Here is a 15,849-nt window from a genome sequence, read left to right as displayed (position 1 = left end):
GCCCTGTGTCGATAACCACCCTGACCTCTTGTGTTACTTCGCCTGGAGTTTAAATGAACAAAAAAGAAAAAGAGACGTGCGAAGGAACAGAACAGGGAGTGAAATTGTATCTGTGTGTGTGCACTGCAGTCGGGCCTGGTGTACACGGAGGAGGAGTGGCAGAAGGAGTGGAACGAGTTACTGAAGCTGGCATCCAGCGAACCCAGAATACATTACAGCGCCAACGGCACCAACGGGTAAGGCCAGCCATTCAGCCATTATATAAGGCCTGGGCACCAGAATGGGGGGTTTTCCTGCATGGCTAACTTGCAGTCAGTCACATTTATTTCTCATTTTGATAGTTTCACTCTGATGGCAGTGAGATTCAAACACTTTTTCAGCCTAGTCACCAGTCACTTTGTAAAGTCATCATGAATTTGACCTTCTAGGTAGTCTGACTCACAAGTGTGTGTGTGTGTGTGTGTGTGTGTGTGCGTGTGTGCGTGCGTGCGTGCGTGCGCGTGCGTGCGTGCGTGCGCGCGTGTGTGTGTGTGTGCGTGCGTGTGTGCGTGCGCGCGCGTGTATCAGGGCGGAGTCCGCGGAGGAGCCAGTGTATGAGAGCCTGGAGGAGTTCCACGTGTTTGTTCTGGCCCATGTGCTGCGGAGACCCATCGTGGTGGTGGCGGACACCATGCTAAGGGACTCTGGTGGAGAGGGTAAGTAGCCATTGACCATTGATGAGCGAGAGAGAGATGTAAATAAAGTAATATGTTTCCTTTTGTACATAATTCAGTCTTAATTTTGTGCCTGCACTACATGGTCCTGCCAAGTTTGGTTACACTTAATTTTAATGGTTCACTATTACAGTGGATCTACCACATTAGGTACAGTGTAATAACCAGTGTAACAATATTTACTACCATGTAATACCAGTGTAACACCATGTACCAATTTTGTACTTACATCTAGGGTTAGGGTTGGTACATGGAATTACGCTGGTATTACATGGCATGAAATATTGTTCCACTGGTTATTACACTGTACCTAATGTGGAAGATCCACTGTAATGGTGAACCATTAAAACAAAGAGAGAGAGAGAGAGGAAGAGAGAGAGAGAGAGAGAGAGAGAGAGAGAGAGAGAGAGAGAGAGAGAGAGAGAGAGAGAGAGAGAGGTAGAGAGAGAGAGAGAGAGGTAGAGAGAGAGAGAGAGAGAGAGAGAGAGAGAGAGAGAGAGAGAGAGAGAGAGAGAGAGAGAGAGAGAGAGAGAGAGCTGCCTTTTCATGTATTCATCCTGTGCTTCCTCTTCCTCGCGGGCCAGCCAATAGCCCACACGTGCCTTTTGTTCCAACGCCTTCTGTTTGCTCAACACCAACCTTTCCCAGGAAAGGAATGATCAACATTAAACAAAAAGGGAAAAGGCTTCCCATGCCTGCAGCCAACCTAATCTCCAGTTAGATTACACTACGCATGCATATTTGTGAAATCTCGAACTATGTAAATTCTAAACGATAATAACGTTAGGTATGCGATAAATGGTAAATGGTTAATACAACAAACAAAAGGACTGCAGAAAGAGGTAACTAAAGGTTGGCCTGCTGCCTTCTGGTGTCCTACTCCGTGTAATATACAGCGCTGAACGTATGCTTCTCCCAGGCTGAATTGTCCGTAATCTACCGCCAGCCCCCCCGCTGACAGTGTGTCTCCTGTATCCTGCAAAGTTGGTGTTGTATGAGTAAAAAGAGACCTTTAAAGGTTGGCCTGCTGCCTTCTGGTGTCCTACTCTGTGTAATATACTGCATGTAAATGCCTATCACCTGCTATTGGAAGCATTGCAGAAGGAAGAGGTAACTAAAGGCTGGCCTGCTCCCCCTTCTGTTGTCCCTTCCCTTTTGCCAGCCTTTGCACCGATTCCATTTGGAGGGATCTACCTGCCCCTAGAGGTGCCAGCCAGCAAGTGCCACCGCTCGCCCCTGGTGCTGGCCTACGACCAGGCCCACTTCTCCGCCCTGGTGTCCATGGAGCAGAAGGATGGCTCCAAAGAGCAAGGTAATGCAGACCATAGATGGTAGATGTAGTATTATTGCAGCTTGGCTTCAAGGCCTTTGCAAGAGTAGAGTAGAGTACTTTTTATAAGTCCCAGAGGAAATTAAGTTATCTTGTCATCTTACATTATTACAAAAATGCACAAAAACCTAATACACATTATTGCACATTGCAGTAAACGTAGAGCACACACTTAAATACAATCAGCCTTCCAGAAGTAGGCGCGCCATATCAAAATGATCAGCGCTGAGGACACACACACACACACACACACACACACACACACACACACACACACACACACACACACACACACACACACACACACACACATACACACAGTTCATATTCATGTTCCTATGCTGCTGGACTGTGTGTGTATGTGTAAAGTGTTGGGTAGCCAACATAGTCCAAAAGGTCAAGCAGAGTCCACTATCCAGGTCTAGAGGAAGAGCCAGGGTCAAGCATTCACTCATTGAGAAAGGTGATTATTACACTATATGAGGACACCTTCACCCTTTACGGCAGGGGTGTCAAACGTACGGCCCGCGGGCCGCATCCGGCCCGCCAGAGGGTTCCATCCGGCCCGGATGTAAAAAAAACAAAAAACAAATTAACGTTTTTTTGTTTTGTTTTTTTTTTTCAATGAAATAACCGAAATGCGCAATTACGCACCTCGGGGCAAAATCGAGACCAGCATAGTGGTCCCTCTGTTATACTGTATATATGTAGTAAAGTGCACATCACACTTCTATTATAAATGGTGAATTTGTACTGTAACAGGCATTTGATTAAGCTCATATATTATAGACCTCATATATAGAGATAAAATGTTAATACTTCTTATTCGTATTGTATTGGTATTGGTTGTAATTAAATAATAAATATAATTGGATTTGATTGGTTCCTATTAAGCTGAAACTGGAAACGGGATGTTAGAATGCGTGAAAATGCAGGAAATTACATCTAAGAAATACAAAATTTTCGGGGGGAAAACCCCCAGACCCCCTGCCAAAATGAACTGTCCCATATTTAATTCATTGACGGTTGGCAATGAATGAATTAAGTCAAGGAAATTTTGCATAGGATTATCAGTATTGCATTGCTTTCTACATAAACAACACACTTAAAACGTGATAGTACTGAACACTAATCCTCTGCTTTACGTTTTTTTGGCGATGATGTTACTAATGCGGCCCGCTTGAGGTCCACATGGGTTGTATGCGGCCCCCGGACCAAAATGAGTTTGACACCCCTGCTTTACGGCATTACAGTACATTTCTAAGAATGTTAAGTCTGATACTGTTACATTTTTTAATCTTAACAACTTCTTTTTATTCACACATTGATTCTTACAAGATGCTTGTCCTTTCTCTTGCTTCAAGTTCTACTGTAGCTAATAATCAAATATTTTGTTAAAACTGTGTCTCTTCGTCCAATGTTATGATATTGCAGCTGTCTTTTCTGGAAAAATTAGCTTTTCCAACTGTTTTCCCTCTTTTTCTGTTTGTTGAATAGCGGTGATTCCCCTGACGGATTCTGATCATAAAATGCTGCCGCTCCATTTCGCGGTGGATCCAGGGAAGGACTGGGAATGGGGGAAGGATGACAGTGACAATGTGATGCTGGCCAGGTATAATGACATCCCATGAGGTTTAGATGGATATATGGATAAGTCTTGTTGAATTTATCCTTTTTGAATTTTTGTTTTGTTTTTTAGTGCCTTTATTGTATAGGACGGTGTGAGAGACTCACAGGAAAGTTGTAGGGGAGGGATAGGGAAATGTCCTCCAGTCGGATTTGAACCCGGGTCCCCAGATCTGCGGAATCAGAAGCTTGTTTTGTGCCAAACAGACAGTACATCTGCTTAAACGTGGGACTACGCATAAGGCTAGACACAACAAAACAAGGGAGCTCATTGCTAGAAATGACCGGGCAAAACAACATTAAACATGGTAATGGTAAACGTATGTACACACCCTATCCTCACATCGGCAGCTACCCTCGTCGTTTTATTGCTTTTTGTATTAGGTCGCGTTTATGTACTTTGTTTCGGTTACTAAATCATCACTCAGTTTAGTTTGGCTATTTCTGTTGCGTTTAACAGTTCCTCTCAAAGAAAGAAAGTCAGGAAGGCCTCAAGTGGTTGAACATTTAAGTCCACCAAACTTCTCTTTTTCCAGCATTTTGTATCAGCTTTCATTTATTTGTTCATAGTTACTAAATCTGCATTGCACTGAGTTTAGTTGGGCTATTTCTGTTTGTTTGTTTGTTTATTTATTGGTTCCTTTTCGAAAGTAAGTCAGGAAGGAAGGCCTAGAGTGGTTGAGCATTTAAACCCATTTAAACTCCCTGCGCTGCCCAGGCCTGGTTAAAAAAGAAAAGTGTCACCAACCGCGATTAGCTTTCTCTTCAGATTAGCAGTCGTGCTGCTCTGCAGTCGGAGAGGAGGATTATCAGTGACAGCCTTGCTAGGGAAAGGAGCCGGCCTAAAATAGCTCAGAAAACAAGGGGCGGGGTATTTTTAACGCTTTGGCTTATTATTAAACCAAGCTTTGTTTGGTTACGGAAGCAGCAAATAAACAGGCCCACTGTGGAAATGATCCTATTATAATTTAACGGCTGCTCAATATTCCAAACTTTTTTGCTGCGATCATTCGACACGAGTGAAAGCGATAAAGGCTAATGCTTATTTTTTTCCGTTCCTTGTTGACTCTAGGCCTTTTGTGAACAGCATCAGCATTATCAAGACTATGTGTGTTGTATAGATGTGTTGTACATATGTGTGTCTATATTTGAAGAGTTTCATTGCAAAACGACGTATCCACCATTTTTGACTTCTGCGTTTTATTATTGGAAATGACTCTAGTCTTATCATTTATGTGTGAATTCCTGCCATTTAAATATCTTGAGAGTATACTTCTTAAACCTACAGAAGAAGCATTTTGCGATGCAATGCAATAGAATGGCCAATACAAAAATGTCAATTTCCCAAAATGTTCCAAAAATGAAATACATTGTTTTGCCAACAAAGCTCTTTATTTGTTATTCTCCCCCCTAGTGTGACCCTGTCCCTGGAGGCCAAGCTGCATCTCCTGCACTGCTACATGACGGTGACCTGGCTGCCCTTGCCTTGCGAGGTACAGGTGAGCTTAATGATTGCATGCTGAAAATGAAGCAACATGGTTTCTCTTAAAGGCCAGGAGGCTTCATTCCAATGTGGTTCAGTACCAAAGCGGGTGAAGTTAACTTGGAGGTCGTGGGAAATCGACTATGAAAGAGCCCGGACTCCTTGTTTCTTTAGTTAGAGGATGCCTGTAGGGTATCTATTAACAGGGTTACCACACTCTGAAGGTAGGCTTGGCCAGTTTATCACTTAACCATGTTCTTTGAAACCCTTCCTCAGGAGTGAGGGAAGCATTTCATTTTAGTTATCTTAAGATTCAGGCATGATGATTGTAGAAGTCACAAAGACCCCGCCGGCAAGGCTTCAGACGGTGGCTAAATAATCCATGTGTTTTACTACAGTTGCTAAAGATGCATACTGTCTGGATTTTCATTATGATCACAGTTATGTAATACATTGAGTAACAGTTAATCCTTAATCCCATCTGATGTTTTCGTTCCACATCATAGTAAGGCATACACAATAGTGATATTACTACCAACACTTATTGAGCTATAAATAGACTGTACAGCTATGCAGACATGGTTAGATGACTATGTAGACATGTCACTAGATGGTATTAATGGCTCGGTTACTACACATATGCAGATATTTAAAATGAAATGATTGTATTTAAAATAAATAAATAAATAAATAAAACCCTGTGTACCGCACAGCATGTGATTACAGAAATCACTATGACCGGTGTGTTTGAGAACTCAACGTATGGGTCTTGTCCTTTAACAGAAAGCTCCGCTGGTCCAGCCAGAGTCACCGATGGCCTCAGCTATGCAACTACAGTGCAGTATCTATCTAGACAAGATATGCCACCAGTGCTCTAAATTAACACCTGCCAACTGGCCAAATGCTGGTGAAAATTCTGTTTGGTCGGAAGAAAAAGAAAGTATGCCAGCCCTTTAGCTCATTAGTGACTGTGTGTTTGGCTAGTAAGGTCAACAACAATCGGTGAAGAAAAAAGCAAATTTAGAGTGCTGCATGTCACGGTACTGTAGATGACAATAACAGTTTAACCTTTTGTGGCCCTTGTCTTTTTGCAGCAAGCTCCGCTGGCCCAGCCTGAGTCGCCGACGGCCTCGGCCGGCGAGGAGGCGCGCAGCCCGCCGGACTCGGGCGAGTCGGACAAGGAGTCGGTGAGCAGTAGCTCCAACGGCAACGGCGACAGCAGCACCACGACGACGGCCGGCAGCAACAGCAGCAGCAGCAGCTCGTCCAAGCCCAGCGGCGGCGGATCATCCAGCTCCTCAAGCTCCTCCAGCAACAGCTCGGCCACCAAGGAGAAGAGCCGCAAAGACAAGGACAAGGACAAAGACAAGGACAAAGATAAGGATAAGGACAAGGATAAGGATAAGGACAAGGAGCGGGACAAGAAGAGGGCCGACTCGGTGGCCAACAAGCTGGGCAGCTTCGGCAAGAGCCTGGGCAGCAAGCTGAAGAAGAACGTGGGCGGGCTCATGACCAGCAAGAACGCCTGCGGGGCGGCAGGCGGCTCTGGCACGCTGGGCAAAGGGGAAGGGGGCGGCGCGGAGAAGAAGAAGGGCTCCCTGAGGGGTCGCAAGGGCAGCAAGGACGGCTCGCCCTCCATGCAGAGCTCCGAGGACTCCGGCAAAGGGTCGCCGTCCTCCAGCAGCGAGCGGCCCATCGCGGGGGGTGGCGGCAGCAGCCCCGGCGAGCCCGACCCCTACAAGTACAGCACCGACGTGAAGGTGAGCCTGGGCATCCTGCGCTCGGCCATGCAAGGGGAGCGCAAGTACATCTTCTCCGTCCAGCTGACCACCAGCAACCGGCAGCCCTTCCAGGAGGAGATGATCCAGCGCTACCTGGCCGACGCAGAGGAGAGATTCCGGGCTGAGCAAGAGCAGCGCCGGGAGGCGGAGAGGAGGGGCGTGGGCGGGGGCGTCGGCGGGGGTGCGGCGGCCATGCCCACACCCAATGGCACCCAAGCTCGTAAGGAAAGCGGACCCATCGGCAGCGTTGGCGGTGTTGGTGGAAGTGGAGGGATGGATCTGGGATCTTACCGCAGCTACGAGGCGGCGAAGGAAGAGCTGCAGGTGGATGGTGGCGTGAGTGGTGTCAGTGGTGTGGGAGGTGGCTCGACGGCGTTCAGCAACTTCAAGCCCACCACCCTCAGCCCCAACATGTACTCGGGTGTGGTGCCCATCCCCCGGCCCTCGCTGGTGGAGCACCCGGTGGCCGCCCTGGCTCAGCCCCTCGCCGTGCCCATGTCGCAGACGCTCAACACGCACAGTTACCTGGACCACCGGCGGCAGCTAGCGGGCGGCGGCGGCGTCCCGGGCCCTTCCGCCTCCTACGTGGGCTTCCCGTCGTACGCCACCCTGCCCCGGCACGTCCCCGTGGTGCAAGATCCTCTGCCATCCCTCCACCACCACCCCGCCGCCCAGTACCACCACCCTCCTCTGCCCACCGCCACAGTGGCCAGCCCCTCGCGGCTCAACCACTGCTACCCCTCCTACCCGTCGGACCTGGACCCGGAGCCCGTAGGGGGCGGCGGCGGGTACACCAACGGCTACCGGGACCTGCGCTCCAGCCTGGACGGCGGGGGCAGCCGCACGGTCCCTCCCCCTCAGAGGCACTACTCGCTGGGCAGCGTGGGAGGCCTCTCCAGCCTGCAGTCCAGCCGCTGCCGCACGCCCAGCTGCAACTTCTTCGGACACCCCGAGACCGGCAACTACTGCTCCTACTGCTACCGGGAGGAGCTGAAGAGAAGGGAAACGACGGAGCCCACCATTCACAGGTTCTGATGGTGTTTTGAGAGATGAGATGAAAAGGGGTTGGAGGAGGAGGAGGAGGAGGGGGAAGGAGCTAGGCAAATGGTCTTACAATGCCCTGCCTGCTTGCCTGCCTGCCCGCCCACCTACCTGCCTGCTCAACTCGGGAGGCACCTGCGGTTGAAACGTCCGTTGTGTTCCAAATGGAAGTACACACAAGTCACAGACTTAACCCCTGCAGACTGACATGATGTGGTGTCCTCCCGCACTGACTTAAGACCGTAGCAAGTCTTAAACTGTGAGCGGTCTGGATGAGGTGGGAGGAGGATTAGATCCAATGTGACTTTGGCGCCATCTGCAGAGAGAAAACGGGGCCCCTCAAGTCTTCTTTTTTCTCGCTGCAATGCTGCGGTTATGCTCTGCTTTGGCGCCTCCCACTGGGCTGAATGTAAACCGCAGGGGATTTTTCTTTTTTTTTTTTTTTTGAAAGTGCATCATGCTTCATTGCATCTTACTAAAAAAAAAAATACCATAGACACTCGCACATACAAAACCCAAGACACACAAAAAAGCACAACTGAAAACTGCTCATTAATCTCTACTTTTTGTAAGAAGCATACAGTCTATGGCCCTGTAAGTCTATAAGAAAAGATTGGGTCGGCAATGTTCCACTGGACTAAGGTTTTGGGTTTGTAAATCGAAAATGACTTCAGTGAATATAACACCAGTGTGTCTCGATGGCAAGAGAAAAGAAAATGAAAACAATGCCCGAACTTTCTTGAAATCAGTCTTCTAAATATTTGTCAGAAATATTAAGCAAGTGCCAGCGAAATCAGTTATCATTGATTTCAGTGTTTGCGCTGGTCAGTTGTTCTGAATTTGGCAAAGCATCACGGCCTCTCTGAACACGTGTTCATGTGGTGCAATGCTCTCCAGGCTCCGTCAGCTCTTGCCACGGATGGCCACTTCAAACTGCTTCGGCCCACAAGCCATCAAACAAAACAAAAAAAAGCTTATTTTTTTGTCATCAAACAACACTACAGCCACATCTCTGACATAGTGTGTTACGGTAGGTGGTATTTCTAACTTGACTAGTTTTTCCTAACTTGTGGAAGAAGTTACATTACAGTAATGGCAGTCTCAGCCTGTGACGCTGCATACTCACTCACAGATCAAACGGGACAGTGAATTATTATTGGTGTGGCATACATCTCTGGCAAACACAAAAAAAAACTACATTTGCAAATATGTAGACGCTACAGGTCAACCAGTTGCTGCACTTATCCTTTTTTTCTGATAAGGAACTGAAAAAACATCATTCTCTGTTTTTAATATTGGTGGTGTATTTAAAGAGTGTCTCAATGTTCTGGTTTCTGACGGTACAGTATAGCTTTTTAAAAAACAAAAATAGCCAGTATCAAATTCTTGTGAAAGTCAGCGTAATTAGCTTTAACTCTGTGGTTCGCATATATACAGTATATATAAACAAAACAAAAAAGGTTAATAGTGTCACATTAGGACTAGTGAAAAGGCCTAGCCTGGCTAACCAGAAATATATTACTGAAGACATTGAAATGAATTGAATCGGATGAAACCAATGGCAGTTGTCATGCAAAAAAAGATAGAAATACAATAATGTTACACATATTACGTTCCCCTACCTTTCAAAAGCTCAAGTCACAACATAGTGTGATATCCAATTGTTTCTGTGATATCCAAGTCTTTAGGTGGCTTTCTGCACAAAAACGAAGCACTTTTTTCCGTAGGTCCTGATTACTGTGTGTGTATGATGTGTGGCTGTGTGTTTGCTTGCATCCGAATGAATGTGTGTTTGTGTGCGTGTGCGTGTGTGTGTGTGTACGTGTGTGTGTGTGCAGGCATGTGTCCTGGTGTGATTAAAGTATGCCGTGAGTGTTGTTTCGGACTCTGAAGGTGCCTGCTTCCTCAATTTGGAGGGGCACTGCTCGTTTGGGCCGGGTCCGGTGCGACTCTGGCTTGGCATGTTCTGAGGATGACTGCTTCTCTATTTTCATCTCTTGTTCTTTCCAAGTTGCCTTTTGACCCACCCCTCCTTGGCCCATCTATACGGGTTTCCATCTGTCTTTCTGTCCAACGGCTTCAGTGTCTCTCTCCCCTTGTTATTTATTTTTTCAAATCCATAAACTGTGTGGAAGCCATTTTGGGAGTATCGTAAGGCCCTTTTTGTTGGCCCTTATGCCCCAAGTGTTCTATTTTTGCGTATTATCTTTTGAAACAGTGCTCAATGCTCTGTTTTGCCAGGAGCCCCCCCTTTTCTCAGGCATGTAGTTGCTTTTTTTAGCTGTTATATTATATGCTGTCAACTGCGTAGTTTGGCAGACAAAGGCCTCAGTGAGGATCTGCTCTGGTGGTAGAATGAAAATCATGCCATGTTAGACGAGAGGGGTGAGAAATCACCCCAAAATGATGATTCCCATAGAGTTGCGAAAATAACTCTTATAATCCTCAAGGGCCACTCCTTGCAGCACACACAAATGTGGAACGCTTAAAACGTATCGTTGGTTCCCTTTGCTTTTCGATTACTGACATAGCCTGCGGGTTGAGCCGCAGTGACAACTACACATGCGACCAACTACACACACACTAATGATTATGTAAGCACTTGAAGTTGAAATGCGAAAACCGTTCCTAAATTTTCATTATAGAAAGCACACAGCCACCCTTAATTGGACTTATGTCTTTGAATAGTTGAAAGGACTTGCATCTGACGGATGTAAACACAAAATGTTGCCATGCTCTTTTTTTTGCCTCGCTGATTTCTTTGTATGCAATCACTGCCATACCCAGCGGATGGCGCTCTTGTATCAGTTTCCATATTGTGGAACAGATAGGCAATAAGACGTAAGCAGTTAATCTAGAAATCGCTGAACTGGATGGTCAAAAAGAAAATTGTGCTAGAAAGTATTTTGGCTTAAGCATTGTAAATAAAGGGTGTCGTCTGCTGAAAAATAAAAAGACAACTTTTTCTCAATCTAGCCGACCTGTTTTAAGTGAACTCCTCATGGTTTTGTGTGGTGTGTTAAGGTTTGGTTTATGGCTCTGTCTTTTGCCCGTTAACTCTGTGAGAATCTCTCTATGACCTTGTCCCTATGAAGCTGTGTGTGTGTGCGTGCGTGCTAATAGCTTACCTTACCCTCACAAAAAAGTATTGCAGCTTGATGGCACAATCAAGAGGACTTCTCCAGAGAAAAAGAAAAAAAATAATAGTTTTATGGCAACTCTCACATGAGTTGCTTATCCCTACAGTTTAAACTTGGCTTATCTCAATGGCTTCAGTTACTGCAAGAAAGGAAAGCTCTCTTAAAAGAAAAGAGAAAAAAAACATCTGCATTGAACTTCAATAAGACTGCAAACTTTTTTGTTTTTATATATATTAAAAGAAGACAACAGAAGGTTGTACAAATATGTTCCAAGTTATTTTTGTAAACCATACCAAAAGTTTTACAGTGTTTTTAAAAGAAAAGAATGTATATTGTTGGACACTAAACTGAACGCTTACCAAACTGCAGTAGTCAAAAAGGGGACGGGAGACTGTGCTCATATTTCTCTTTCCTTCCTTCTGTTTGGCAGTTGAGGCTGACCATTTGAAAAGAGGCTGTTCAGTTTGATGGTTTCTTGTGAACAAACTAATACCTTCATTAATGACCTGACAAAAAAGGTGTGGTTTTGAGATATATATTTATAGGAAGTTGTCTTTGTTTTCAAACGTTTCTTTTCAGATGTTTTTGTTTTTATTTTTATTGTAGGAATACAGAATGTTCTTTCACACAAGGCTAATTGTCTGACACAGGGGCCTCCCTGACCCTCAGACCACACACACACACACACACACACACACACACACACACACACACACACACACACACACACACACACACACACACACCAATGCTTATGCACCCCTGTACAAAATTGTTCATTGCAAACTCGACTCATGTTGACAGCGATTCACAGGGCCTAGCTTGGTCCCTAAGCTTGTTCCAGTTTATTAACTCTAACTCTAAAAAAAACTGTTTTATGTTAATTTAAGCTAGAGCTGAACCAGATTTATTAAAAAAAGATATGTTCTGTTTTGTTTTCTTAACTGACGCAGTCATCCGCAAAATACTTCCATGGGATGATTTGATGTGCATTGAAAACTGACGGTTTGGCATGTTTCAAAGAGGGTATCGCTGCCCACAATGTTTTGCATTGGCAGTACAGAAGTTTGATGAAGCAATACTCCTCTGTCGTTATCCACGTTACTGCCACCTTTCCCAACTGGTCCCCCACCTCCACCCATGTTGACAGAGGAAAGCCCAGGCTGTGTGACTGTGCAATCTAGATTGAAAGAACATCTGATTTATCTTTTAGTTTTATTGTTTTATCTTTTTTTTATTTGCACCGTTTGAATAAAATTCTCATTGTATTTAAACACTACACTATGCTTTCTGATCATTTCTTTTCTTTAATGTTCCGTTGCATTAACTAAGTATGTCATTGTCATTACAAACGTAACAGTAAGATTTCTATTTCTATCATATAAATGTGCTTACACCCTGAGCATTACACAATACTCACACAGCCAAACTTCATATGCTAGTAGATGGCTCGGTGGCCCTGTGTGGCAAATGGGCTTGTAACACAAACTGTTTCAGTCACAGGCCCTTGTATTGTTACAGCACACCATATACAGTAGGCTATATGAGTCACAGCAGTCAGCACCAGACAATATAAAGGACATTGTTTCCATCCACACTAGCCCACTATCCACTGGATTTGACCAGGTCAGCTGCCTGTTTGGCCCAATGGATCCCATAGCTGTAAAAGCAGTGATCGTATATTGCATTGGATTGGGGGGGTATAGCCAGATGTAGAAATTACTATATTCAGCATATGCTCTGTTGCGGATATTTTTAAAACAATATATATATATATATATATATATATATATATATATATATATATATATATATATATATTATATATTTTAAAAAATCTGTCTTAATCATAATGGAGGCTACTTGAAAATCCCCAGTAGTTCTGCAACACACAATCTGCCGCAACCTTTTACCCCAACTTGATCGCCTGCTGCTTCAATAAATTCACAGTGGGCCTCTTTATAAATTAATAAGTGGAGCACTGATATCTTTCGGATCGCTTTTCATTTCTTTTTTGCTTGGCAGGTATCCGTTTCCACATGAAACCTGTGTGATATCGTATGCACTACATGCCAGCACTCAAAGGCAACGAGCCCTGCTACACTCCCTTCACTTTGCCGGACAGGTCACCTGTGAAATGTTTCTCTGGCAGGAAAGAAAGAAAACGAAAGGCATCACACAGTAATTAGAGGAATAGAAAGGCTGTGAATGTGATGAGATGAAATGTGTTTGTAATGTAGATTGATTCAACCCACTTGCACTGGCTGCCATTTGAAAAGCGAAAAGGGATTTACAGGTGGATACACTTTCCAGGTGCAATCCCAGGAGAAGTCCTTTGAAAAGGTAAGAGCCTATTAATTTTGGGGGAAATGCTATGTGCTTCTTTGAACACTCCACAGTTGTGGTTGTGATGGTTCAGGAAATTGTGATGTCTTGGCTTAAAATATGAAGTCATATTCTTCCATAATGAAACCTTACCTTTTTGGAAATTATTTGATAATATTCTTAATTATTGTTGTTGTTGTTGTTGTTGTTTAAAGTGCAATATCACCATACAACATGGTCTCAAAGCACTAAAAGAAAAAAAGGGAAAAAAGAGATAGGCCTAATAATAAACTCATTATAGAAGTAATGAAAGAAAATTATGAGGAAAATAAAAATGATGGGGAAATTAGTCAAAAGTATGGTAATTTAAGTTAGCTTAATAGGCCTACTAAAAAAGTATAGAGGTAAAAAAAAAGTACTCTCCCTGTCTCATTTGACCTTCCTGTCTGAAAGTATTAGGGCCTGCTTTAGGCTATAATTAAATCATCTGGTATAAACGCGTCACCGAACTTCATTAAATGTTTCTCTTGGGTACAAAGGTCGTAAAACGGCAGGGTCTCAAATTGTCCCATTTCAGTGGGCATCCATCCAAAAGCTCTGTATGGCTACTCTGAAGTGCTTCCCCAAGTGACTGCAGTTCAGCTGGTGATTGTTGCATGGTTCGAGGGATGAAGGCAGCTGGGTTGGCTACTCAGTGTTAACCTCTTGCAAAATATTTGTTCTAATGGTCTACTCTTATGACCTTCCTTTATTTACCTCTCAAATCTTAAGCTTACCTTGGATAGCGGACGGAGTTTCGACGTTTTCTTAAAAAAAAAAAGAAAGAAAAAAAAGGCTGCCTGGCCCCAAGTAGGCCTACTGGCCCTTTAAGAGGCATAGAGACGCTTAGATGTCTTTTTTGTTACTGTGTAGCACTCTACTGTGCGAGATGGTAAACATGTAGCTAATGGAAAACGCCTGTGTTTCGCGCTGACTGTCAACTGCATTTTTCTTCTCAGAGGGTGAAAAGCAAGCGTACGACGGTTAACGGTGAACTTGTTTTCAGTACAAATCGGAGAAGGAGGAATGGACGGGTTATCCTTCGAGACCAGCAAAAATTCACAGTGGTTTATCCAGCTACAGAGAGCACCTCTACATTCGGTAGTGATGCAGGTTCAACGCCTCAAAGTAGCCTAACCGTTCCACAGAAACATGGAACGGAACAAAGACCTGCTTACACACAGTTTCTGACTTTTACTGGCCTGCCGTATGGGTTCAAACAACAGTCTGTGAGGGCATAGTGAAATACGTTTCTGGATGTCAAAATGTTAACGGGATCCAAGACAACGTTCAAAGTGAGACAAATGGTTCCTGATGTGAAGGTAGGTGGCCAAATAGACATGATGAGGCACGACTTTGTTTTACGCACGCGAGTTACACGCACGCGAGTTACACGCACTTTGTTAAAACGTTCGAGTGTTTAGTTTTAGTGTGCTGTCAGCTGAAGTTGAAATTTGGACTTTCTTTGATTATTTTTGTCCAACCACTCCTCAGGAACTACCCTGTGCCGTTACTCATAGATTGAGTATTTTAAAGTGTGGCAAACATAACTGCAACTGAACTGTGTGGGTTATTATAGGCCTATTGGTTTTGAACACTGTCCTGACACTGTAGGCTGTACCAGTCTGTTTAGAATGCAGAAGATAACTGTCCCTAACTTGCATATCAGACATAAACACTAAGCTGTGAGTTGCTTGTATTTTAATTCAGTCATTTTTCATTTGTTCCAAATCCATGCCCATTGACAAATGTTGGTAAAGAAGCTCCACAGTGCTTTCTCAGGGTTTTACATCATATGGCTCAGGCACTTTGAGAGGACTCTCAATGTTCAGGCAGGAGCCACATCTGGTGCGGTCAACGATATAATGATAGCCTTGGAGTTCCCAAGATCTCCAGCAGAAGTTAATTTAAATCCAAATGTGGACTTTCGTGCCTACAATGGATGAGTGTTTGTGTGAACAGGGTGGTATGACGAAGGTGTGACCAGAGGACTTGAGCCCATACTCCAGTTTCACGAAAGTGGTAAAAAGAAATGTATTGTCTCTGTGCCAGCTGGGTCAGAGTTTGTGACGAATCTCTACTTCTCTATCTCTAGCCTACTACATCTCTACTCACTCTACCCCCACAGTCCTAAAAACTAGGGAATATTTTGTGTCCCTCAAGCCCTGACAAAAGTCCTCTTGTGTTTCGAGGGCTTGTCATAGCAGCAGGGGTTTGTGACTAAACAGTTTCCTTTTGCGTTTCCTGACAGACATTAATCAGCCTCTGGTGTAATGCAAGGCAAGAATGATTTAACATCAGCTTTCTCATCTTTAAGTCAAAACCTTCCTTCCAAATAACTCCCAGGTACAGATGGATTTAGCTGCTTGGC

The 15,849-nt window shown here is 44.5% G+C and overlaps 2 protein-coding genes across 3 annotated transcripts in view; both read left to right on the top strand.

Moving 5' to 3' along the window:
• The window catches only part of otud7b (OTU deubiquitinase 7B), a 68,849-nt gene extending 56,456 nt beyond the window's left edge, over nucleotides 1–12,393 (top strand). The window contains exons 7-12 of one of the 2 annotated variants that reach the window (XM_063199359.1): nucleotides 130–236; nucleotides 568–695; nucleotides 1,876–2,025; nucleotides 3,541–3,655; nucleotides 5,084–5,162; nucleotides 6,247–12,393. In XM_063199359.1, coding sequence (XP_063055429.1) covers nucleotides 130–236; nucleotides 568–695; nucleotides 1,876–2,025; nucleotides 3,541–3,655; nucleotides 5,084–5,162; nucleotides 6,247–7,968 — 2,301 coding nt within the window. In that variant the 3' untranslated portion in view covers nucleotides 7,969–12,393. Of the gene's footprint in view, nucleotides 1–129; nucleotides 237–567; nucleotides 696–1,875; nucleotides 2,026–3,540; nucleotides 3,656–5,083; nucleotides 5,169–6,246 lie in introns of both variants that reach the window. The other variant, XM_063199358.1, reaches the window with a different exon arrangement.
• Nucleotides 12,394–13,971: 1,578 nt separating this feature from the next.
• mtmr11 (myotubularin related protein 11) overlaps nucleotides 13,972–15,849 on the top strand; it is a 57,396-nt gene continuing 55,518 nt past the window's right edge. Inside the window, exon 1 of the mRNA XM_063199364.1 lies at nucleotides 13,972–14,800. Coding sequence (XP_063055434.1) covers nucleotides 14,744–14,800 — 57 coding nt within the window. The 5' untranslated portion in view covers nucleotides 13,972–14,743. The remainder of the gene's footprint in view (nucleotides 14,801–15,849) is intronic.

Source organism: Engraulis encrasicolus, chromosome 5 (assembly GCF_034702125.1).
Source record: "Engraulis encrasicolus isolate BLACKSEA-1 chromosome 5, IST_EnEncr_1.0, whole genome shotgun sequence".
NCBI classification, from domain to species: domain Eukaryota; kingdom Metazoa; phylum Chordata; class Actinopteri; order Clupeiformes; family Engraulidae; genus Engraulis; species Engraulis encrasicolus.
Note: the sequence above shows the minus strand (reverse complement) of the source record. Positions and strands in the feature narration are given on the sequence as shown.